The 27,500-nt window shown below is 34.6% G+C and overlaps 1 protein-coding gene across 3 annotated transcripts in view; it reads right to left on the reverse strand.

The window, feature by feature from the left end:
• The window catches only part of LOC136972941 (adenylate cyclase type 10-like), a 79,002-nt gene that overhangs the window by 13,850 nt on the left and 37,652 nt on the right, over positions 1-27,500 (reverse strand). For 2 of the 3 annotated variants that reach the window (XM_067267599.1, XM_067267601.1), the window contains 3 exons: positions 19,478-19,574; positions 8,656-8,771; positions 2,579-2,693 (listed from right to left, as the gene is read on the reverse strand). In XM_067267599.1, the coding sequence (XP_067123700.1) occupies positions 2,579-2,693; positions 8,656-8,771; positions 19,478-19,574 (328 nt within the window). The remainder of the gene's footprint in view (positions 1-2,578; positions 2,694-8,655; positions 8,772-19,477; positions 19,575-27,500) is intronic. The other variant, XM_067267600.1, reaches the window with a different exon arrangement.

Here is a 27,500-nt window from a genome sequence, read left to right on the forward strand (position 1 = left end):
AACTATAGTTAAGCTAGACATAAGTTAGACTAAATCCTTTGTTTTGTCAGTACGCAGGAACCAATTGGTAATATTGTTACAGGTGGTCCCAAATGTCTTTGTATTTTCTTAGTTAGTAAGTGTGTACAATTGTTTCTTTGGAAACTATCGGTGTTAACTGTAATTAATAAACTTTTTAAAATTTTTATCAAAGCCGAGCGATTCTCAGGATTCTGTTATTTATTACTCGGCTACAATATAAAGTGATCATAATGTAAATACAGTGAAATTCCATTAACATGGTATCCGGTATGCTAGAAAACCCAATAAGCCGGCATATCGAGCTCATTTTGGAGAGTATCAGTGCACTGGGAATTCGTCTGTATTTATACATAACTAAGTAACCAATTAATTAAATTTAAACTCAAGGACGACGTCAGCCAATGGGTAAGGGGGGGCAAGATGATGTAAATTGATAGAGGATATGAATTGTATGTAGGTAAATTAGAAACGATTCATAAAGTTTTAATCATTTACTATGTACCGGAAAAGAAATATCTCAAATAAAACATTTTCTTTAACTTACAAGAAGCCTAAGAAGATTATTTTAATTAAAACTTAGCATTTAAATAACTTTTTCAAATTTCTAGGGGAGGGCAACTGCCCCTCTGCCCCTTCCCCTGGCGACGCCCTTGTTTAAACTTATAAAAATTTTAAGCTCTAGCCTTTATACCTAAACCAAAACTAAAATATAAAATAAATAAATAAATTAATTAATTAATTAATTTAAATTAAAATAAAATCAACTGAAACATAATATTTTGGAAAGTGTGGCTAAAGTACTTGAACTGTCACAAACCAAACCTTTTTTACCAGTAATTGAACTAAACAAACTTCTGAATGTTTTCGGCCTTCACAAGACCTGCTTTAGGTGCTGAACTAAACTGCCTTCCTACTTGCCTGAACTAAACTGGCTTCCTACTTTCTATGTGCATGAATAACAACGTGTATGGTCTTACCCTTAAACTAGATCATTTTAGTAACTCTAACGTCCCTTAGATGTCAACATGCATCTCATTGGGGCAAAATAGAAATGAGCATTTATTACAAACCAGCCATGTTTCACTATTTATTCCTGCAAACTCGTCTGACCCCTTTTGGTATAAAATCGCAGCCTTCCGGGCCCTAACCAGACAGGCCTTTACTCATCACACCAACAGGCACAACACCCTGCTAGAGCTTCAGAAAATATAGCTGTTGAACACAGCTATATTTTCTGTATGTTGAAGCTCTAGCAGGGTTTGGATTTGCAGTTTGGCCCTTACCTATGCCAACCAACTTCCCCCATGCAGTGTTTCTAACACCTGGTCTATGTCTAACAGTAGCCAGCAGCTCATTACAGGCTATAGGCGGACAGTCATCCAGTTCAATCAACATTTGAACTCCTTATACAGGGAGATTGCAAACCAGAATGGCACGGAGACCACGTACAGGAAATCCAGCACAATTTACAAGCTGCTATGCAACGAAAAAGATAAAATAGATCTTAGCAGAGCCCCAGGGGTTTACTCTATTCCCCTCAGGGATGATAGGTTCCAAAAGGACTTAATTTATGTTGGCTCAACCATACGTTCAACTCAAAAAAGGATACATGAACATTAATCTGACCTTATAAACAGCAGGCACACCATCACCTTGTCAGTGTACACCACCGACCCCGAAGTTCAGGCGGACTTCCAGAACACCAGATTAATTAGACAGGCCTTTCAAATCAATTTATATTCATCACCTGGAGGCCTTGGAGATTTATAAAGCCAACTTAAGAGGCAACTGAATTAACTTTAAAGATGGTGAGACTATCGCGCATGCGTGGAGATACCTGTTCGAAGAATTTGAACGGAGCCAGGCAGAGGGGTGGAATGTGATATATACAATGTTTAAAATTGAACAGCATCATTCTAACAGTCCAAGTAGGAAGCCAGTTTAGTTCAGCACCCGAAGCAGGCCTTGGTGAAGGATGAAAACATTCCGAAGTTTTGTTTGTGACAGTTTATTTCTCACTCCTGTATTTCTGATTAGAAGACTGTTATTTTAAAGTTCTTGTCTGTCTTGATTGATTTGGTTATATTTCATGCAAACAGTCAGAGTTTAGTCTCTATAGCACTCAAAGTATGTAGTAAAGTGTTAGTTTTAGTTTCAATTGGCAGTGACAGAACATTTTGCTTTTAACATGTAAAATATATAGAATATAGATACATAGATACAGATTATAAAGTAGATATAGGTAAAAGTGTACAAAGCACAAAATAATATTCTAGTTAGAGTGTTCTTGTTTCAAAACTAACCAAGGATAGGAATAATCTAGGAAAATTAAAAGTACATTGTTAAAACAATCATAAAAGGTAGATTTATACAGTTTTACATGCAAAGATATGTAAAATTGTGTCCAGGAAATTAAAGCAAAACCAGAAAAAATTTCATCATCTGATAAGATGACATATTTGATAAACTGGCACTGTATTGGTCGCAAAAATGCTGGGTTAACGAAATGTCACTGTATTAAATATAGTTTCAAATAATATATTAAAGATATTATTACCACAATGCCATGTTAGCTGTTAAATAAAATTCCACTTCTCTATCAATATTCTGCAAAGGTAATGATACTGCAAATTCTGAACACTTTTTCTTTAGTTCTCCAGAGACAAAAGTCACTATAAAATAATATTTATAAGTTTTAAATATTTAAAAATCTTCCTATTTGCTAATCAATGCAATTTCAGAAATTCATTAATCTTTTTAAATATTTTCTAAATAAAATATTCCTCCCCTCAAATAAAATTTGTTTCTATTTAGAACAGATTAATGTATTAGTACTTTAAAACTAAAATTATGTAAGAAGAATAGATATCCATTTTTCAAAAAAATTCTTTTGAAATGTAAATATGTAATAGAGGGCGCGACAGACTAATAGCTTTATGTGTGGCACCCTACTGTGAACGTTCTAGTATTGTAAAAAGCGCAATGCTTTCCGAACAGCCTTAAGGATATATTTATAGAACTAAAATTTGATGTAAAATGTTTGTAATACACCCGGAAAAAATAGTAAGTACGTATTTACTTTTAGAAAACTCTATATTAGTTACACAGATCTTTGTAAAAAAATTTTTATATAAGAAAACTTTATAATTATAGTACTACTGTAAGTACACGGGAAAATAGGAATTAAAAACGAATATGAAAACAGATACCAGCGAAAAATGTACAGTTAATAAGGAGTATACGAAGAACTAAAAAGGTATAAAAAATGTATTTAGTTAAAAATGTTTTTTAAGGAATTTTTTGTAAATCTTATTATGTACGCACTCGCATCACCCATGTTAATAAAAAACCTTTGGTTTCCTGTAGCAATGATGAGGGACCAGGACTCATAAAACTGGTCTGAAATGCATTTGATGAAGAACCAATAAAAAAGTTTTAAGCCTGTTTAGCTGTAAGTTAGTCTACCGTATGTTTTCGGATTAAAGAGACAACCACCTATTAAACATATATACAGCTACTAAACAAATTTAATTAAATATTTTTCCTTTAAGCTGTTGGTAGATTTTATAAAAGTAAAAATTATTGGAAATATAAAATAATAAATTGTATTATTGTGTTTATTAAATTATTTAATTATAAAAGGGATCATTCAAATATGATATGACTAATTTTAAGTCCTTTTTGATTACCTACCCCCTTCCTGTCACATTTTGTCAACAATTTTTAGACACCTATGCTGAGTCACACTCAATCTGCTATCCCTTGATAACTGAAATCAAGAAATTCTGTAAAACAGATCTATAGTACTGTACATTGATTTATTAGTATACTGCCTAGGTGAGGCTAATTCTAAAAATTAGGCCAATAGATTAGAAAAAAAAGGAAATTCACTGATTTACTATAGATAAATAGTCTGATGACATTGTAACACCTAGGCTAAGGATAATGTTATATATTCAACTACTCAAACTGGATATAAATAAATATGCACACATGTCCAGCAAGAAATACAAAAAGCACAAAAGCAAACATTTTCATCCATTTTGAATGGCCATTCTCAAGCTAACTGACTAATGTGTTACATACCAGTATATTTTTCAGCAGTATCTTTATCCTTATCTGTAAAGTTTAAATTGTTGCCATTATCCTTTTGCATTAAAAGTTTCTCTAGAGTGTTTCCAACAGAGCACATTTAATACAGTAATTCTACTAAAGTACAACTATTTAAATAAGCAAGAATCTTCTGTGTGATCATTAATCAAAATATTTCTGCGTAATGATTTTGCTAAAACAATTTTTTAAATATAAAAATTTTTAAAAATCTTTAGATCATCATCATTCTACTAATATGCTTAACAGAATTTATCAAAATAGATAGCTTAGCAAAAAGATTTAAAGATTTTTCATTAAAAAAAAAATATATTGTTGATATGAATTTATCATTTTGAAATATTTGAGATAAAAATTATTAAAGATAAAAATATATATTTCTTTAAATAATTTTAATTTTCTTAATTTTATATTAATATATTATATTTAATGAATTTTCTCTTTACAACAACAACAACGACAACAACAACAACAATAATAATAATAATAATAATAATAATAATAACTCTCCCGTGATCACCACCTGGTCGTGGTGGGAGAGTCTAGTAATTTTACTGATTCATAGGGCAATGCAGGCTGGAGCACAAGCTCCTGGTAGGGACACCCATGCCAGTAAGGTCTATGGGGAGAAATGAAGCTAAGAGTGACCACACACCCACATTCTGTGGAGATATGTATCATGGTAGTAACCAGATCTAAATGTGATACCGGCTCGGACTTCGCCTGGGTTAACAAGGTTCGCGTTCGTGGGTTAGACAGAGGCTCACGTTCGAAAAATAGGCCACAGTCTCCCTTGGTTACCGGTGGCGAAAAGCAGCACCGGCCCAAGCATGGCTACTGCAATGCCCTCAACAGATGTGAGGAACCAACCTAGCCTTGGTGTTTCTGTGGCAACACATCCACAGACCACAAAGACTGGAAAACCACGCCAACGAATGAAATGGACATCGAAATGAACAAGTTTATCATCCGTAATTATTACATAATCACAAAACTTGAAACAAACATGACAGCATACAGACAACAACTACACCATAGATTCACACAACAATATCCTCACCTCACTGTTACCGAACAAAGGGTTGTTGATCAAAAAAGAACAATTATACACAACAACCTTATTCCACAAACAACACTTGAACTTATCAAACAACAGGTTGCTGATCAAATACATCAACAGACAGAAACATCTAATATTAATGAAGATCAAGTAACCTGTCAGGATAATCCAGCAACAAGCACTGATTACAGCACACACACAACAACTACCACTATTGATACTACAAACACTTCCTCATTCATCACTGATAACATAGACATAGATTTAGTTAATACACTCTCACTTATATTTCAGGAAACACTCACTAAATATACAGGCACTGATCCCACACAACGACCACGAATACCAAAAATCAACACGTCAAAGGAAGTAGGGAAAACACTAAATTATGTAAACACCCACTTACTACCACACTACATTCATTCAATTTCTACACTCTCAGACATTCATACATTAGTTTATGCTGGGGCAGTCACAGTAGTGACACACCATGGTCTGAAAGTACAAGCACAGAGAGATACACAGAAAACACAATTCTATCACAAGCCTGCCTGGCAGAGAAGAATAGAAACACAAATAAATGACATTAGACAGCAATTAAGCAAGCTGACACAATACACTAAAAACAACATAATACCCAAATTAAGGAAACAGCTCAAAAACATTTTCAAGAAAATAAAAACACACACAAAACACGAACATCACAATGCACGCATTACAGAATACATTGATACACTAAAACAAAAACTTGCTGCCAAAGCACGTAGACTCAAACGATACAAAACATGTACACTACGAAAACAACAAAATAAATTATTTACAAACAATGAAAAACTCTTTTACAGACAAATTAATAACAATGCAAACACTGATACACAGCACAGTGGCACACCAACAGAAGAAGAACTCACAACATACTGGTCTTCTCTTTGGTCCATTGCTGTCACGCACAATGCTGAAGCAGGCTGGATCGAGGAGGAGAACAGAAACTTGCACAACATACCAACTATGCCCTGTGCTGAAATAAACATACAACATTTCCAATACACTGTTAACAGAACACACAACTGGAAAACACCTGGTGTAGACAACATTCACAATTTCTGGTACAAAAAGTTTACATCACTGCACCAGGAACTAGCCAAACACCTAACACACATCATCATCAATCCACTAGACATGCCAAATTTTCTTACTCAGGGCATCATCTACATGAAACCTAAAAACAACAATACCACAGACCCCACACAATACAGACCAATTACATGTCTTCCAACACTCTACAAATTATTGACATCCTGTATTGCAAACAAAATATACAAACATGTTGAAGAACATGACATTCTTACAGAACAACAAAAAGGTTGTCGTAGAAACCACAGGGGATGCAAAGAACAGTTACTCATAGATTCAGTCATTCTACGGCAAGCACACAAACAACACAGAAACATACACATGGCATATATAGACTACAGAAAAGCTTTCGACAGTGTTCCACACAGTTGGCTGCTACATATTCTACACATGTACAAAATACATCCATCACTCATTGCATTCTTTCAAAACACTATGCAGCACTGGAGAACAACACTACATCTCAGGGTTAGTAACACTTCCATACAAACAAACCAATTTTTTATTAGGTGAGGAATTTTTCAAGGAGATTCCTTGAGTCCTCTCTGGTTCTGCTTAGCCCTGAATCCATTATCCAACATGTTAAACAACACGCAATATGGTTACAATATCAAACATGAAAAAACAACACAGTTTACACTGTCACATCTCATGTATGTACATGGATGACATAAAACTTTATGCATCCACACAAAAACAACTTCATCAACTCCTACAAATCACACATTCATACACCAAGGACATACAAATGGAATTTGGCCTAGATAAATGCAAAACACTTCACATAGAAAAAGAAATCCTGAAGAAAGAAGATTTTGCACTTGGAAATGGAGACATTATTGAATCCATGGAAGAGGGCGAGTTCTATAAGTATTTAGGATTCCAACAGGCCAAACTAACAGAACATACACAAATAAAGCAAAGATTAATTAAAGAATACCAAAGTAGGTTAAATGCTATTCTCAGAACACAGTTAAATGCAAAACACACAGTTAAAGCAATAAACACATATGTCATCCCAGTACTCACATATTCTTTTGGAGTTATACATTGGACTCACACAGATCTCGAGCAACTCCAAAGGAAAACAAGAACTACACTTACTAAGCATAAACATCATCATCCTAAATCCGCCACAGAAAGATTAACCCTTCCACGTAAAGATGGCGGACGTGGCCTGATTGACGTAGTTAACCTTCACTACAAACAAATACCGTCACTGCGAGAGTTTTTCTACAAAAAACAAGAAACATCACAATTACATAAAGCAGTAACTCTAGCAGACTCAAATAACACACCATTAAACTTACACTCATATCATATGGACACAACACAACATATAAAAAGCATAGACACCATTAAGCAATCGTGGGCTCGAAAGGCACTCCATGGCAGGCATCCTTATGATCTGGCCCAGGATTTTGTTGACAAAACTGCGTCAAACAGCTGGTTAGCTCGGGGATGCCTCTTTGGGGAGACGGAAGGATTCATGATTGCCATACATGATCAGGTCATAAATACTAAAAACTACAGAAAACACATACTCAAAGATGCAACACTCACAAATGACACATGCAGAAAATGTCACGTCATGCCAGAAACTACACAACACATCACTTCTGGTTGCAAGCTCTTGGCACAGACAGATTATTTACACAGACATAATCAAATAGCAAATATAATACACCAAGAGCTTGCAAAGAAACACAAATTAGTAGACATCCACGAACCATACTACAAATACATTCCACAGACAGTATTGGAAAACAACACGCACAAAATATACTACGACAGAGCCATAATCACAGATAAAACAATTTACCACAACAGACCAGACATCACACTCATTGACAAACACAATAAAATCACATACATTATAGACATATCCATTCCAAACACTCACAATATACAAAACGCATGCACTGAAAAAATTAGCAAGTACACAGAACTCGCCCAGGAAATAAGGCATCTGTGGAGGATGGATAGGGTGCTTATTGTACCTGTTGTTCTCTCCTCTACAGGTGTCATACCACACACACTACACAAAAGTCTGGGCACGTTACAATTGAATAGAAACACATACATCACACTACAGAAGGCCACTATATTGAATACATGTCATATTGTGAGTAAATTCCTGAATACAGACACACACACTGATACACTTCTTTAATTTCTGTTTTGGTTACTATGCCTTGACTTTGGTCTGGCATAGTACACAGCCACCGGTGTTAACCGAGTATATCTCACTTAACCCAATATATATAATAATAATAATAGTAATATTTATAATATTAAATTGTATGATATTATATATGGACAATACATACAATTATAATTTATAAGTTCTGCAAGGTTTCCATAATATAAAGCCATTCCTGTATTATTATTAGCTAATTCTGCATTGCATTCAAGAATTGATAAAACTTCAATACATTTACTAAAGCTGCAAGAATATACAACATATATGATTATTAAATTACAAAATTAAACTAAATATTGAAATTTTATAATTTAGAAATAATAATTAACAAATATACAGGTATTATCATTAACTTTAGTGTATGTTTTTCCATTTGTTATTGTGGTATTTAAAACTTAATAAAGTTCATTTCAAATTTAAACTGAGAATGTAATATTTCTTTGAAATTTTTCGAATTCTAAGAAAAGCTTAATTTGCAAAAGCAAATAAAATATTAATAAACTAAAATTGATAGTAAGTGCAATTGCTTTACTTAAAATTTAGTTATGGGTAGTTACTGAGTACAACATATAGGAAAGGAGCCCAATTTCACCTTTGTCTGGGGTCCAAGATATTGTTAAAATGTTTTTGTTTGTATCCCACTTAAAGTAGGCAGATCCGCCAGTTCCTTTTAACTTTGTAATTTTAATTGGATATTTTTCTGTGTTTTTTAAACTTGACAGCCAAGCAGCCAACAAAGAATGGTTGGGTTTGTCAAATGTTTGTACTCTGGAACACTAGAAATGAATAAATGGTGGTTCCTAATTTTGGACAGACTTCTTCAAATTAATTTTCAGTAATTTTTTAATTATTTTAATTCAAGTATCTTTCAAGATACAAATTAAAAAACTTATTGCAAAATCAAAAAAGGATAAAAATAGCATATTTAATTTGAGAAAAAAAACCAAAATGATAGTTACCGAAAACAGTGATCTCCAAAATGCAGTATATGTACCCCAGGGGGTATGCAAAGTTTCCCCTCAAAGTACTGTGTCCCCTGTGCAGTTTGTCTGATCTTACAGTTATCCTCCCAAATAAGTAGGCTCACGATTACTTGCGATCATACGTGGAAAAAATTCAAATTGCAAGTAGAAGAAAATTTAGCACGAATTATGTATTTATAGTGGAAATTTAGCAAATTTTATTATATTATAGAGGGTACAACTTATAATTATTTTCATCTTAGGGATACAATCAAAAATGTTTGGAAATCACTGACCTAAAAGATACAAATAGAGACTGATTGTAATCAATTTCTACAATTGAAAACTCTCATGACCTTTTTTTTGGAACTAAAAAAATTTGATCATAATTATTGAAAACTGTTATTTTTTCAAAAAATAACAAAGTAATAAAAAAATACATTAATATTATTTTAAAAAAACTAGTATGACCATAGGGCCGGTATCTTTTTGATACCACGTCAGGATGACACCACTGTATCCTTAGATTGATACAGAAAATCAATTGCGCGAGCGGTTACGTATGGGTTAGACCCGGAATGAAGCGAGTGGAGAGGATGACGAAAAGAACGCACCCAGAGATTTATATATAAAAATATACCCGTTTATTTTTTCCATAGGACTAATTAGGTACAAACGATTACTTTACAGAAGCTGATAAGATACAGGACACACGATCCGCGAACATAAATTCCACGCAGATTAGAGAGAGAGAGAGAGAGCTTACAAATATTCGCGTGTAGGATAAATACCTTAAGATATGTAGTCGGATGTCGATGTAATAATCGATGATATCCTTATAGACCGTTGTAGGCGTTCGGGCTAAGAATAGATGATCTTGTAGTAGATCGTCGGTAATGACTCTGTCCACTAACAGGTAATAGTTGTTCAGATAGGAAGTGTAACGACGACAGTTCGGCTTGAATATAGATGATGAGGGAGGATCGGCGGCGACAGAACTATCCTTTTGAGCGCACAAACACACGATCAGTAACAACTTCCCCGTCTTGCTCATCGTACTCCCCTTTTATATGGGGAGGGAGTTTGCAGGCCCTTCTTTGATTTCGTCAAAAGAGATGATCTTCTTGGACCAATAAAATTATTGGTGACGTAGTCGTGTCACCGAAATTTGACTCGTCTTAACAAGGAACTCAACACGTGGGAATCGAGTTTAGACCGCTCTTATCAGAAAGTTTTATCAGTCGATTTCCCGTTTAACCAACCCTTTTTGGTCTACTTCGTTCCGTTTTGTATAAAATCTAGAGTTTGCATAAAATATAGTTAAAAGATTATAAAGGTATATATGTTGTGTCCGTAAAATAAACGATTACTGTTAACGTATATAAACAACTTTATTAAAATAGAACGTAACGGCGGGTAATACAACGTAACGTTTGTGCCTCCAGGTCTAAGTGTTACAACAGCTAACGCACGACTGCCCGAAGACAAAGAAGCACGACAAAGACAAAGGTCAGAGGTGCGGGGTCGCCTAACTAGGTCAAGGGGCAATTCGGTGTGGGTTATCCTCTGGAGGTTTACATACATAACAAATACATAACAATTCTCCCACGCTTAATAAAATGTTTAAAATTTGTTCGTTTACAGATTTAGGCGTTGTACTGGCCTTCGTATTCGCGTTGATCGTCGAGGCTCCGATTCATTTGAGTTTGTCATCGTTCGGCTAGACTCTCCCTCCTCCTTCTCTAGGGGCTGTTCGGAAGTTGTTTTCGTCATTGTCTCCTTTTTGTTGGGTAAAGTCGTTACAGTTCCTTCGTCGTAGCTAATTGTGCTTGGGTGTGGACTAGCACTAGCTGGGGATGAGTCTCTACTGTTAGCTATGTCGTTACACTTGTCAATTTCCTTTTTGTTGAAGTCGAATCTTATTTGAATAGGATTTGTCTGTTTGTTGATTTCACATGGGCGTAGTTGATCGTAATGCCTTTTAATTACGTATCCATCGTCGAGTTCAATTAAGTAATGTACACGACCTAGTCGTTCAACAACAATACCATATTTCCAAGGGCCGGACGTTGTGTAATTTCGGGATTGTACACGATTTCCCACACGATAAAATTTGTAGAATTTCGGTTGTTCGGTTACGTTCCTTTGGGAAGCTTGTGCCTGAGGTTTGAGCAGATCTAATTTTGTTCTTATTTTGTGTCCTAACAAGTTTTCTGCTGGACTTTTCCCGTTAGATAAGGGAGTCGCTCTATACCGGAATAGTAGTTCGTGGAGCTTCTGATGTAGAGTACCACTTTCATACTTCATACATTTGAGGTGTGTTTTTAAGGTGTGACAGTATCTTTCAGCCTGGCCATTTGTGGCTGGGTGTCCTGGTGCAATTAAGTTTTGACGGATTCCGTTTCTCGAACAAAACTCTTGAAATTCTTGTGACTTAAAAATACTTGCATTATCACTTACTAAAATCTCAGGTAGACCAAATCGACCAAAGACTTCACGTAGAAAATGAATTGTGATGGATGTGTCTGGTGCTTTCTTTGTATAGAATATTTCTGGCCACTTTGATTTGGCATCAACAACAATAAAGAAATAGTGATTCATAAATGGTCCTGCATAATCGATGTGTATACGTTGCCAGTTTTTTGTAGGCGTTTCCCATTTGTGTATTGGGGCCTTTGTTGGGTTTTTCTTAATGTCACAGCACTCTTTGCAACTTTTAACCATATTCTCGATATCAGAGTCAATATTACGCCAGTAACAGTAATTTCGGGCTAGAGCCTTCATTCGAACGATTCCTACGTGTGTAGAGTGTAGCTCTTGCAGGACTGCTGGCTGTAAACTTCTTGGGACAATTACACGGTGTCCTCTAAACAGAATTCCGTTGTGTGTGGATATTTCTGGGTCGTACATATGGCCATTGACAATGTCATTTTTGATCTGTGATAGTTCCTTATCAATTGATGATTCTCTTCGAATGTCCTTGGCGGTGATAGTTGCAGTTGAGATATGTTTAACAACGGTGTCGTGATAAGTATCATCGTGGTCTTCTGCCTGGGCTTCTTTTCTTGTTATGGGTATAGGATTCCGTGACAGGTAATCAGCATTTGTATGTTCAATCGACTTCCTATGTTTGATGGTATAATCGAAGTTGGAAAGGAAGTGCGCGTATCGTAGCATTCTTGTAGCTGTCAAAACAGGTAGCTTCTTGTCGGGATGTAGTATCGTCATCATGGGTTTATTGTCGACTATAAGAGTAAATTTCCTTCCATAGATATAATCGAAAAATTTCTTACAAGCCCAGTACACAGCAGTGGCCTCTTTATCCAGTTGGCTATAGTTTTGTTCGGCAAATGTGAGAGATCTGGAAGCAAATGCTATAGGCCGTTCTGTTCCATTTGGCATCTGGTGTGACAATATTCCAGAGAGTCCAAATGGGCTGGCATCTGTTGCTAATGTTATTGGTAGTTTAGAGTTAAATGGAATTAGTACCCTATCACTGATAATCTCAGCTTTTGCACGAATGAAAGCTGTTTCCTCCTCTGCTGTCCAACGGAATTGAGCGTTTTTCTTTAAACGTTGATTCAATGGATATAAAATGTCTGATGCATTCTTTATGAATCTGGAATAGTAATTAACAAGTCCTAGAAATTGGCGTAATTCTTCCACATTTCTCGGGCGAGGTGCATCCTGGATGGCTTTTATTTTGTCTGGAGACTTTTGTAGTCCTTCTGCACTAATTATATGTCCTAAATATTGTACTTTTCTTTCAAAGAATTTGCACTTACTGATGTTTACGTGTAAGTCATTAGCTCTCAACTTGTCTAAGACATTCAGTAAACGGTTCATGCATTCTTTATAAGTTTTTCCTTGAATTATGATGTCGTCAAAATAAGCCACCACTCCTTCAAGATTTTGGGTGAATTGGTCGATAAACTTGTGGAACTCGTTTGGTGCAGATTTAATTCCAAAAAATAATCGTTTTGCTAGATAGGTTCCACGGTGTGTTGAGATTGTTTGTATTTTCGCACTGTCATCATCAACTGATAGATGAAGATAAGCTTTGTGGATATCTAACGTGCAAAAATAAGATCCATTCTGTAATTTATTGAAAATATCTTCAATGCGTGGAATTGGGTGGCGTGAGTCGTGCAACTGTTTGTTGACTGTGACCTTATAGTCGGCACAAATTCGTACTGTCCCATTGGGTTTTGGAATAACGACTATGGGTGTTCCCCACTCTGAATAATCCACTTTTTCGATGATACCCTCACTTTCTAATTTATCTAGTTCCTTATCCACTTCTTCCTTTAATGCATATGGAACTGGGCGTGGTTTTAAGAACATTGGTTTGGCACCATCTCTCAGTTTTAACGAGCAAATATAATTAGGTATTTGGCCAACTGTGGGAGTGAATACATCTGAGTAGCGTTCTATGATTTTTGAAATGGATGTTTCTGCTTCTGTTGACGAAATGTTGTTGACTGTAGTTGTGTGACTGAGTTCATTGATGTCAATCCTTAAGCTCCGAATCCAATCTCTTCCTACTATTGCATTTTTTTGGAAGGGAACGACATACAAGTCCTCTATACTGTAGTTATCATCATATTTTGTTTTCACTTTTGCTACTCCTAGAGGTTTGAAAATATCTCCTGTGTAACTTCGAAAAGTCACTTCCGTTTTTGCTATAGGTGCGTTCAATTGTAAGCGATTGAATTCGTCGATACTGATGAGAGTGACGCGACTGCCAGTGTCACATTCAAAACGGACTTTTTTACCGTTAACGTAGATTTCTGTGAGGAGTCTGTCATCGGTTCCTGTTGTATTAACAAATATATCTAGAACGCTGTTTATATCAAAGTCAATTACACGTTCGTGATTAATATTGTGGACGTTATGATTCCTGTTGATTGTTGACGTTTGTTTCCTTAAGAATGATATGCAAACTTTCCCCGTGTGGCCCTTTTTATGACATCGTTCACATTTCAACTGGTCTTTGACTCTACAATTTACTGATTTATGGTTGTTTTTCCCGCAATGTAAGCATAGTCCTTCTAAATGGAGTTCGTGGAGTATAAGTGGGTTTCCACTGCGACCTTCTATTCTGCTTTTGTTCCGATTTGACGGTTGTATTTGGGGGTGTGAGCGTCGTTTTATTTGAGTATTTTTGGTAATTTTGTGAACAAGGTGGTTACTTTTATATACTTCGTCGTTTTCGATTTTGGAAGCTTCTATGGCTAATGCAATTTCTAGCGTCTGTTCGAAGGTTAGATCAGTTTGTTGTAGAATTTTCTCACGGATGTCGGCGTCTCGTAAACCACGTATGAATTGTACTCTTAACATTAAATCTATGACGGATTTTATACAGTCCGCATTGTTACAACTAGACTTGAAATCTGCGCTTTTCGAGAGTTGTTTTAAAGAAGTCACGTAATTTGAAATGGACTCACCATTATGTTGTACTCTGGACAAAAATTTATGCTGTTCTGTTAGGATATTTCGTTTGGGTGTTAGGTGATTTTGTAGTAACTTCATTAATTCAGCAAAGGTTCGCCTAGAGGGTATTTCTGGTGCCGTTAGGTTGGTCAGTAGCTGATAATGTTTCGGTCCAAGACAATTGATTAATATCATTACCTTAGCTTCTTCAGTAATGGCGTCAGTTCCGGTTAGTCCTTTGATTTTGAGAAAGTTATCCAGTCGTTGGGAATAGTTTTCAAAGGTCTCGGACGTTTCGTCGTAAGTTTCGAAGGTTAAGGCTTGCGTTTGGAGAACTCGTTGAACTGATAGTTCTGGTTTTGTCTCCGCTGACTGACTCTGTAGTTTCTTGATAAACACATCTAGAGTTGAAATTAATTCCGTAAGTTCACTCATTTTTATATCCTTTCTGTCTTCGTTGCTAATTTTATCCTTGTCGTCAATTTTATTCTTCTCGCCAATTTTATCCTTGTCGTCAGTTTTATCCTCGTCGCCAATTGTTGTGTCCGTAAAATAAACGATTACTGTTAACGTATATAAACAACTTTATTAAAATAGAACGTAACGGCGGGTAATACAACGTAACGTTTGTGCCTCCAGGTCTAAGTGTTACAACAGCTAACGCACGACTGCCCGAAGACAAAGAAGCACGACAAAGACAAAGGTCAGAGGTGCGGGGTCGCCTAACTAGGTCAAGGGGCAATTCGGTGTGGGTTATCCTCTGGAGGTTTACATACATAACAAATAGATTATAAAGGTATATATAAATGATAAAGTTCACAATATCCCGATCGTCACACTAGTATATAACAGAATTTAATGTATTCTGATTATAATATAGTAAATGAATGAAATTTAATTTATAAAATTCTTTGATAACTGCCAAATAAATGGTTAAAAACCTTAACAGACACCTTGAAGTATGTGTTTTTTTTTAAATCTTAAATTGAATCATTTGAAGAATGATCTTTTCTAAAATATTTTTTGAAAAACTTACAGTAATTTATTTAAATAGTCTTAATGTATTTTTATAGATATTTAAAATTTTTGAGTTTTTGATGCTTTATTGTGCTAATATTTAGGCAATTTTATTAACAATTTGAAAGATATAGCTTGTAACAAGATAAAATATATTTTATGATTACACTCAGAATTTTTTGTTGCTTATTTTAACTATATGTGTGAAGAGATATTGTATTTTAAGAGATGAAATATGATAATGTTCAAATTATTTAATAAGCTATTTATTGACTATGACAAAGTTTATAATATTTACATATAATTTATAATATTTATTACCATAAAACTTTAATTTTTAAGCTACATAAAAAACAACTTCTTTTTTTAAGATAACTAGTTATAATATTTCTATTTAAACATACACTAAACAATTTAAAATATATGATGGATCAGAAAATAAGTTTATAGGTTCTATTTCCTGAAATGTCAAATTCACAAAATTTCCAAATGCTATTACTAATACATATAATAAAGCATTCTTGCATTCACAGTCATATGATTTGAGATAGATACATAGAAGTAAAGATGTAATTTAACCTTTATGACAAAAAGTGGTTTTGCAGTGATGAAATGAGATTCTCTTCCATAACAATATCTGACACACAAGTTGACACTCTAAGAACTTGCTGCAAAACTTGAAAATACAGTATTGGATTATATCCTATACAATCCAGATTTGGTACCTTTTCACCTATTTCCCATCTTAAAAGAATACTTATCAGGATATTGCCTCATTTGTAATAAGATATCACAAATGTACTAGCATTAAATAGCTGAAGCAACAGATTTGTATGCTCTATGAATCTGATGTGGAAACTTTCACATGTTTTGATAAATATTTCAACTATAAAGAGGACTATTTTTTAAAATTTTTTATTAATGACATTTCCATTCTATAATATCAGTTTAATCTATTAAAACTGTCTGCGATTTATAAATGCAGTAAATTTATTTTCTGATCAATAATTATATTTTTATTTTGAAATAAGAAAACTGCAGAAATTTCTAGAATTTTATTTTGTTTTTATGGTATAAGTTATTATTTTATTTCATTTATAAATTACTTGTAATTTTTATGAGCAGTATTTTTAATTTGCATTTTTTATAACCCTATTTGTTTTTATAAATAAATGCATATAAGAGTTAGGACAGAGTAAAATTGAATATACAGTCAAACCTGTTTTTATGCGGGGGATAGGGACCGCATTAAAAAAAATCTCACGAAACTTCACGAATGGCTGTAAATAATAGTTTTCGCGACACAATTAAAAAATATTTTTTTTATGCGGTCAACAGGGACCGCATAAAAAAAGTCTCACATAGAAAATAACTCAAAACCGTACGAAATAGAATTTATTGACAACAGATGTCAGCACTTGACTGCATCGTCTGGTCTATCGTCTGTTTTACATATTTTTGTCCAGGTGGTGTTTTGTTGACTTAAAAAGTAAATTATTTCATTTTTCGCATATTCATGCAATAATATTACTATAATAAGTGCATTTATGCTATAATAAGTTTATTTAGCTATAATAAGTCAACGTAAGACATGACGAATCGCACGAGACTAGTCACCAACTATACCGCACAAATTAAAAATTCGCATTAAAAAAATCGCACAAATAAAAATCGCACATAAAAAGAGCGCATAAAAACAGGTTTGACTGTATTTAATTTTCAATACTGTTCTCCCATACGTTAATAAAATTTACTTTGCAGTTCAATTACATGTTAATATAAAATAAAAAAATTTTATTTCATTTCAGGCAGTTATACATTTAATCAAAATTTTGTCAATAGATTCATAGCAATAACAGAATATAAAAATTAAGAAAAATACTAATTTGTTGTTAATAATTAAAATTTTACTTTTACAATATAAGAACAGTTCTGTTCTTATATTGTAAAAGTAAAATTCATCTTCAAGAGAAAGAAATGATTCATGTCCTTTACAAATATGAAATATTATAATTAAAAAAAGGAAAATATTACAATATTATATTGTGAATTTATTATAAGAAATGAAAACTTTGGAAACATTATCTTAAATAAGTGAACCATAAAAACTCTTCAGATTCAGAACCGGATAATGATCACATAATGTCTCAATAAACCTCATCAGTATATGCCTGAAAGAGGGATGTTGTTCCTATTGTGATGTTCTGGGTTACTCAAATGATGACAGGGTATAACATAAAGAACAAAACTTTATTTTCGAGTATGAACATAAGATTTATAGAATGATACAGGTTCCAACTCTGAGGCAAGTCCCAATAAACAATATTTTCCACAACACAAATATATACAAAACTTGAAATAAAATCTTCGTTACAATCCTTTAGACGCCTGGAGTTATCCAATATACCGGTTTCGAATTATGCGAGCATGGGCCATATTTTTTCTTAAATTTACCTTAACCTACTTATATAAAAATCGTAGAAGACAGACATAGATAGACGAAGGAAGAAGAGAGATAAGATAGGGGTACCCAGTTGTTTTGAATGTTCCCTCGATGGTTCATGTGGACTTAACTTTCTTTGTCTAGCCAGATTGATATTCCATTTTCGTGCAGTCTTTGCACCTCTCCTCAAAATTTCTTTCTTGATGTTCTTTCTGCAAAACACCTCAAAGACTTCCACTATATTGTCTCCTTATCTTATTCCTGGCTTTAACACAGTGCTTCCATACTGTCTTCTTTTACTAACACAAGACCGAGAGATTGGACGGCTCAAGGAGAGAGCTATCCAATCTCTCTGGCATCTACATAAAAAATGGCTCTCTCACCCTCTCACCCCAGGGCCTTCGCTTCCCACACTTCTGGGATTTGGGCATGGGTAGAAAGTTCTGGGGAACAAAGATATTAGAGAACAATAGAAAGTTGATAAATATGAAAAAGATTGAGAAAAGAAAGAAAAAGAATTATAATATAAATATAATTCCTATATAATATAAACCTATAAACTATATACAATTTATGGCATCATGCCACACTATGCTTCAATGAGCCAAACACAATGGGAGTATGGAGCCCTAGAAATTTTTAAGGCTACCATCAATTACAAAAAGGAGAAGCCTGTTTCCAGGGTATGGCAAGTCACGTCATGAAACCAACATGCATCCAACAAGCATTTTAATTCAGAAGATATAATCACATTCAAACATCAAATTCCGTACAATTAAATTTTTAAGTGCACGTTCCAAGTATTCCATTTTAGAACTCCTGTTTCCTGAACAAGGCCTTCAGTGTTAACTGAAGATGTTTGAACAGTTTTGCTATTGTTCTGTTGAGTTGACAGTGAGGTTTATTGAGACATTATATTAAATACTTTTGTTTTAATATTATATTATAATTATTACATTACATAGATCATAAGTATTTAAAATTTTATATATTTTTAAAATTACGAATTATTTTGTAAAAATATTTTTATTGTTTTGAGCATCTCTTTTTAAATTATTTTATAACTATTAATATAATATATAAATTTATCTTACTTTTCATTATAAAGGAGAGCTTGGGCAACATAAGGCTGAATATCAATGAGTGAATCTAAATCAGGAAGATTTTGAAAAATTTTCATTGCTTTGAAACCTATAAATAATGATAAATTTTAAGCATTTAAAATATATTTATTCTCAAAAATTTAATTAATGATCTAATAAAAATAATGATCATTCTTTAATAGCATATTAAAAAGTCAGAACAATTTAAACTATTAAAAAGGAAATGAAATTTTAAAATTGTTCATTAAATAGTCAAGTTATAAAATAAATTTCATAAATAATGGGCAATTATTTATTGTGACATCATCTCAATGCTGGGCTGCAATTTTTGATCATATTTTTGATTTACTTAATTTAAAATATTTGCTCTCCACCTCAAATTAGTAGGTCTTGCCCCTGTACATTATATTTTTCTGTTAGCAATGGAGTCATGTCAGTCATCTATCTAACTCTTTATCTATCATACCCTGAAAATTTTTGAATTGAAATAATGTGACTTCCAGTTTGCATTGGAAGTTTGTATAGAGTTATTCGGGGCCTTCTGACCCTAAAGTTTCCATATCTGATCTTGGATTTCATCCATCTTACTCTGTTCTTAAGATTAAGGGAAGATGGATGGACAGTGGGAATTTATAGGTCAACAATTTTTTCAAATTGCAGCCCAATGACATTTAAAAATATAAACAGGAGCATTACATTATTATATAAGGTTATAGTGAGGTGGTAACCCTTCCAAAAGTTAAATATAATGACTTTGGTCAGAAAATATCTCAATCATATAATTAAACAATACAGCCATGATTAATTACAGGGTCAGTAAGTTGAAAAATTTAGTTATGTTTAAAGATAAAAGATGTCTACTTTTTGAATAATCCTTAGGTATGTGAAGTCCCAGACAGAGTCTGAATCCCTCATTAAACATACAGAGAAAATATTTTTGTTACAAAATAATATGTGAAATAGATCTGTTGCAAAGGTACAAAATAAACAGTACGGTTGACTTTGTGAGGTCTTGAGTTGATGTGAACTAACAGGAATGTTTATAATGTCAATCAGGAAAATTGAGCTTTGACTCTGACACTCATAGACATGACATGACAAAATTTGGAAATAAACAAGAAAATATAGCATACTCTTAAAAGAAAAACTGTTTTGTTGTATGTAATAAAAATATTTAAAAAATTCTTAGGTGTCAGAAAAGAAAATATTATGAGATATAAGTGAAAGTTTCAAAGTTCGATCAACACTTGCAGATGAAGTTGAAAAATGATATCAAATTGATTAAGAGAGAGTAATCTTTCCCAGGCCCAATCAGGAAGCAAAATTAATTTCACTTGGAAACAGGAAAGTGACCAATCAAGAGGTGGAAAGAGAAAATTGGGACCAAACAAATTAAGAATTTGGGGAAAAAACCTTTAAAAAACCCCAAAAGTCAACGAAAAAGTGTAGTTGCTTTTTTGTTGCTCAACCTGCTTGTCCTCTATGTCTATTTTCCTGTTGTCTCAAACTCCATCTTTATTTCGCCAAACTATGTCTGACTTCCAGCCAGTCTGCCCGGGACCATACGATCACCATCAAAACTCTGACAGATTGCTGTTGGATAACCAGTGAACTATAGACTGAACTTCAACTTTGTTTCCATCCAAGAAAATTTCTTGACCAGAATTATGTAAGCATTATCTTCCAAATAAACAGCTTGTTATATGAAAGTGTGTCTGTCTCAGTGTCGGCAACCACATCGATCACATTATGCTTGCACCCCTTGTTCTATTTGACATGAAGAGGGATCAAGCTTTCACTTCCTCCCCATCAGCAATCTTTCAGGTATAAAATTATTTACTGTATTTCCTTGATTAAATCCCAGAATTCAAATAAACTCTGGAAAATAAAGGTACCGTTAAAAATAAACCCCAGATTGAAAAACATTGGAATCATAATGAAGTACAGTACTGCACTGTATAAAGTAATAAAGTTTAAAGTGGCAGGTAAAGACTAACTAAAATTCTACTTCTTCAAATTGTCTAATCCATTGTACTTTCCATTGCAAAATTCACACGAACATTTTATGAAATATTGTCAAATAATGAATATGAAAAAGTTGTGATCAAGTTCTGAAGAGAACTTATCAGTCAAAAGATAATTGGGAAAACTTTTAGGATGCTTTGATGTCATATAGGAACCAAGATCTTGATTCTGATAATGATATCAAAGTAGATGTGAAAGACAACATAATAATTGAATTTGTGAGGTCCTGGACAGGTCTGAACCTCCACTAAAATTTGTGTTAAAATTATTATTTTTTTAAAGAGAGGAAAAAAATAGAAGGTAGAAAAAACTGCCTGTTTTAAAGTCATGACATAATGTCATAAACAATAGGATAAATGTAAATCCTAAGATTGACCATCTCCGGTTGGGAGATTGAATTTATTTCGAGTTTGACTTCTGCTGCGATCCAAGTTGGCATCTTGTTACATCAGTAACAAGCAAACCACCACTTGAAGGAGGAGGGAGAGTGACCAATTGGAGTGGGCGATCGAGGGCAAAACTTTGTGTGTCATGCCCTTGAAGACATGACACACGCAAAGTTTTGCCTTGAAAGTGTTATCAGTCACTACCCGTAAGTGTCAAGGCATGTACAGTGTCAACAGAGAGCATCGACAACATCAATATTGTTGGTCATCATTGTGGTCATCATCGTAATTGTAAATGGCATTGTCCTTCTCCTAGTGTCATCTTAATCTCCCTCTCTCCCAGTGTTGTTGCCTTCCTTTTGAAATTTCTATGGATTTAACCCAATCAAACCTACAAGAATTCACTGCTGACCCAGGGCTGTCCAACTATCAAACCATGTGGACTGAATTCAACTCAACTGAAAATATTGAGATGTCTGTTACCTGAAGGACTTACATTATATTTAGATAAGTGCGACTTTTGCTTAATAAACAGTTTTGTAAAGACATTTTGTATTCTCTGCTTCCTATGCCACCACCCACATATGCGAGCACCCCTAGATTATCCTGAAGAGGGATTAACTATCCTTCTGAAAGTTGGCTTATCCACAAATTGGAAGATGTGAAATTATGTTAATTATTAAAACAGCAATTACTTCAAATGTAACCATAACCCATAAATACAGTCAATAAATGATTTTGATAGTTTGGTAAATATGTATATAATTAAGATATGTTTTTCAATTTTTACTCATTCATCTCTTTTAGCAAGGTAATAAATCCTGGCCTCACAAAAACCCTGGGATACATACATTAATAAATCTCAGGGGTTTAATCAAGAAAATACAGTAGTTTCTAAACATTTGAAGTTTATTATTATTATGTTGGGTTAAGTGAGATATACTCGGTTAACACCGGTGGCTGTGTACTATGCCGGACCAAAGTCAAGGCATAGTAACCAAAACAGAAATTAAAGAAGTGTATCAGTGTGTGTGTCTGTATTCAGGAATTTTCTCACAATATGACATGTATTCAATATAGTGGCCTTCTGTAGTGTGATGTATGTGTTTCTATTCAATTGTAACGTGCCCAGACTTTTGTGTAGTGTTTGTGGTATGACACCTGTAGAGGAGAGAACAACAGGTACAATAAGCACCCTATCCATCCTCCACAGATGCCTTATTTCCTGGGCGAGTTCTGTGTACTTGCTAATTTTTTCAGTGCATGCATTTTGTATATTGTGAGTGTTTGGAATGGATATGTCTATAATGTATGTGATTTTATTGTGTTTGTCAATGAGTGTGATGTCTGGTCTGTTGTGGTATATTGTTTTATCTGTGATTATGGCTCTGTCGTAGTACATTTTGTGCGTGTTGTTTTCCAATACTGTCTGTGGAATGTATTTGTAATATGGTTTGTGGATGTCTACTAATTTGTGTTTCTTTGCAAGCTCTTGGTGTATTATATTTGCTATTTGATTATGTCTGTGTAAATAATCTGTCTGTGCCAAGAGCTTGCAACCAGAAGTGATGTGTTGTATAGTTTCTGGCATGATGTGACATTTTCTGCACGTGTCATTCGTGAGTGTTGCATCTTTGAGTTGTGTTTTCTGTAGTTTTTAGTATTTATGACCTGATCCTGTATGGCGATCATGAATCCTTCCGTCTCCCCAAAGAGGCATCCCCGAGCTAACCAGCTGTTTGACACAGTTTTGTCAACAAAATCCTGGGCCAGATCATAAGGATGCCTGCCATGGAGTGCCTTTCGAGCCCACGATTGCTTAATGGTGTCTATGCCTTTTATATGTTGTGTTGTGTCCATATGATGTGAGTGTAAGTTTAATGGTGTGTTATTTGAGTCTGCTACAGTTACTGCTTTATGTAATTGTGATGTTTCTTGTTTTTTGTAGAAAAACTCTCGCAGTGACTGTATTTGTTTGTAGTGAAGGTTAACTATGTCAATCAGGCCACGTCCGCCATCTTTACGTGGAAGGGTTAATCTTTCTGTGGCGGATTTAGGTTGATGTTGTTTATGTTTAGTAAGTGTTGTTCTTGTTTTCCTTTGGAGTTGCTCGAGATCTGTGTGAGTCCAATGTATAACTCCAAAAGAATATGTGAGTACTGGAATGACATATGTGTTTATTGCTTTAACTGTGTGTTTTGCATTTAACTGTGTTCTGAGAATAGCATTTAACCTACTTTGGTATTCTTTAATTAATCTTTGCTTTATTTGTGTATGTTCTGTTAGTTTGGCCTGTTGGAATCCTAAATACTTGTAGAACTCGCCCTCTTCCATGGGTTCAATAATGTCTCCATTTCCAAGTGCAAGATCTCCTTTCTTCAGGATTCCTTTTTCTATGTGAAGTGTTTTGCATTTATCTAGGCCAAATTCCATTTGTATGTCCTTGGTGTATGAATGTGTGATTTGTAGGAGTTGATGAAGTTGTTTTTGTGTGGATGCATAAAGTTTTATGTCATCCATGTACATACATGACATGTGACAGTGTAAACTGTGTTTTTTTTTCATGTCTGATATTGTAACCATATTGTGTGTTGTTTAACATGTTGGATAATGGATTCAGGGCTAGGCAGAACCAGAGAGGACTCTCCTTGAAAAATTCCTCGCCTAATAAAAATTTGCTTTGTTTGTATGGAAGTGTTACTAACCCTGAGATGTAGTGTTGTTCTCCAGTGCTGCATAGTGTTTTGAAAGAATGCAATGAGTGATGGATGTATTTTGTACATGTGTAGAATATGTAGCAGCCAACTGTGTGGAACACTGTCGAATGCTTTTCTGTAGTCTATATATGCCATGTGTATGTTTCTGTGTTGTTTGTGTGCTTGCCGTAGAATGACTGAATCTGTGAGTAACTGTTCTTTGCATCCCCTGTGGTTTCTACGACAACCTTTTTGTTGTTCTGTTAGAATGTCGTGTTCTTCAACATGTTTGTATATTTTGTTTGCAATACAGGATGTCAATAATTTGTAGAGTGTTGGAAGACATGTAATTGGTCTGTATTGTGTGGGGTCTGTGGTATTGTTGTTTTTAGGTTTCATGTAGATGACGCCCTGAGTAAGAAAATTTGGCATGTCTTGTGGATTGATGATGATGTGTGTTAGATGTTTAGCTAGTTCCTGGTGCAGTGATGTGAACTTTTTGTACCAGAAATTGTGAATATTGTCTACACCAGGTGTCTTCCAGTTGTGTGTTCTGTTAACAGTGTATTGGAAATCATATATGTTTATTTCAACACAGGGCATAGTTGGTATGTTGTGCAAGTTTCTGTTCTCCTCCTCGATCCAGCCTGCTTCAGCATTGTGCGTGACAGCACTGGACCAAAGAGAAGACCAGTATGTTGTGAGTTCTTCTTCTGTTGGTGTGCCACTGTTCTGTGTATCAGTGTTTGCATTGTTATTAATTTGTCTGTAAAAGAGTTTTTCATTGTTTGTAAATAATTTATTTTGTTGTTTTCGTAGTGTACATGTTTTGTATCGTTTGAGTCTACGTGCTTTGGCAGCAAGTTTTTGTTTTAGTGTATCAATGTATTCTGTAATGTGTGTGTTGTGATGTTCATGTTTTGTGCGTGTTTTTATTTTCTTGAAAATGTTTTTGAGCTGTTTCCTTAATTTGGGTGTTATGTTGTTTTTAGTGTATTGTGTTAGCCTGCCTAATTGCTGTCTAATGTCATTTATTTGTGTTTCTATTCTTCTCTGCCAGGCAGGCTTGTGATAGAATTGTGTTTTCTGTGTATTTGTCTGTGATTGTACTTTCAGTCCATGGTGTGTCACTACTGTGACTGCCCCAGCATAAACTAATGTATGAATGTCTGCGAGTGTAGAAATTGAATGAATGTAGTGTGGTAGTAAGTGAGTGTTTACATAATTTAGTGTTTTCCCTACTTCCTTTGACGTGTTGATTTTTGGTATTCGTGGTCGTTGTGTGGGATCTGTGCCTGTATATTTAGTGAGTATTTCCTGAAATATAAGTGAGAGCATATTAACTAAATCTATGTCTATGTTATCAGTGATGAATGAGGAAGTGTCTGTAGTATCATTAGTGGTAATTGTTGTATGTGTGTTATTATCAATGCTTGTTGCTGGATTATCCTGACAGGTTACATGATCTTCATTAATGTTAGATGTTTCTGTCTGTTGATGTATTTGATCAGCAACCTGTTGTTTGATAAGTTCAAGTGTTGTTTGTGCAATAAGGTTGTTGTGTATAATTGTTCTTTTTTGATCAACAACCCTTTGTTCCGTGACAGTGAGGTGAGGATACTGTTGTGTGAATTTATGGTGTAGTTGTTGTCTGTATGCTGTCATGTTTGTTTCAAGTTTTGTGATTGTGTAGTAAGTACGGATGATAAACTCGTTCATTTCTACTGTCCATTTCATCCGTTGGCGTGGTTTTCCAGCCTTTGTGGTCTGTGGATGCATTGCCACAGAAACACCAAGGCTGGGTTGGTTCCTCACATCTGTTGAGGACATTGCAGTAGCCATGCTTGGGCCGGTGCTGCTTTCGCCACCGGTAACCAGGGGAGACTGTGGCCTATTTTTCGAACGTGAGCCTCTGCCTAACTCACGAACGCGGACCTTGTTAACCCGGGCGACGTCCGAGCCGGTATCACACTTTGATCTAGTTATCACCATAATAAATATCTCCACAGAATGTGGGTGTGGTCACTCTTAGCTTCATTTCTCCCCATAGACCTTACTGGCATGGGTGTCCCTACCAGGAGCTTATGCTCCAGCCTGCATTGCCCTATGGATCAGTAAAATTACTGGGCTCTCCCACCACGACCAGGTGGTGACCATGGGAGAGTTATTATTATTATTGTTATTATTATTATTATTATTGAAGTTTCTTATTATTATTATTGAAGTTTCTTATTATTTTATAACTGATGTTAAAAGATTAAACTCAATAATTTGTTAGCTTGTGTAGACATGTAACCATATCCTTTTTAAAAACTTATGAATCGACTGCATGTAAAAATTCTTTGGTGTTCTGTTCATTTCTTACTACTGACATTCCAATGCTTCTTGGAGTAAAACTTTGCTACATCATCAAACACATCCTTCTGATTTCAAACTGACTTCTGGTCTGAAGGATTCAACTTTTCAAGTTGGGAATGGACTTCCTCAATTGAGGATTTGTCATGATCACACTTTCTTCTTTTATTAGAATTGGAAAGAATTGTTTATGTTCTACAGTCTTTAGTTATGAAAGAAGAATAATAATAATCTTCTTTCCTTTAGCATATGATACAACACAAATGATTATGCAGTAGAGTCTCGAAAACTCGGCACTCGATAACCCGGCAGTCTGGATAACTCGGCCACACTCCCACTACACACGTGTCTGGAGCATTATGTCAGATGCAGAAATTATTGCTGCTTAATTATTGTTAATGAAGAAATGCCGGAAAATGACAAAGACATTGATGTTGAAGATTCCACCGTACAAGCTCCTAAAATATCACATAGTGAAGATCTAAAGACTGTCGAAACCGCCCTTTAGTATTTTGAACAACAAGGTGCATCAGTAATAGACTTACTGTTCCT

Source organism: Centruroides vittatus, unplaced genomic scaffold (assembly GCF_030686945.1).
Source record: "Centruroides vittatus isolate TY-2023 unplaced genomic scaffold, ASM3068694v2 contig_3067, whole genome shotgun sequence".
Lineage (NCBI taxonomy): Eukaryota > Metazoa > Arthropoda > Arachnida > Scorpiones > Buthidae > Centruroides > Centruroides vittatus.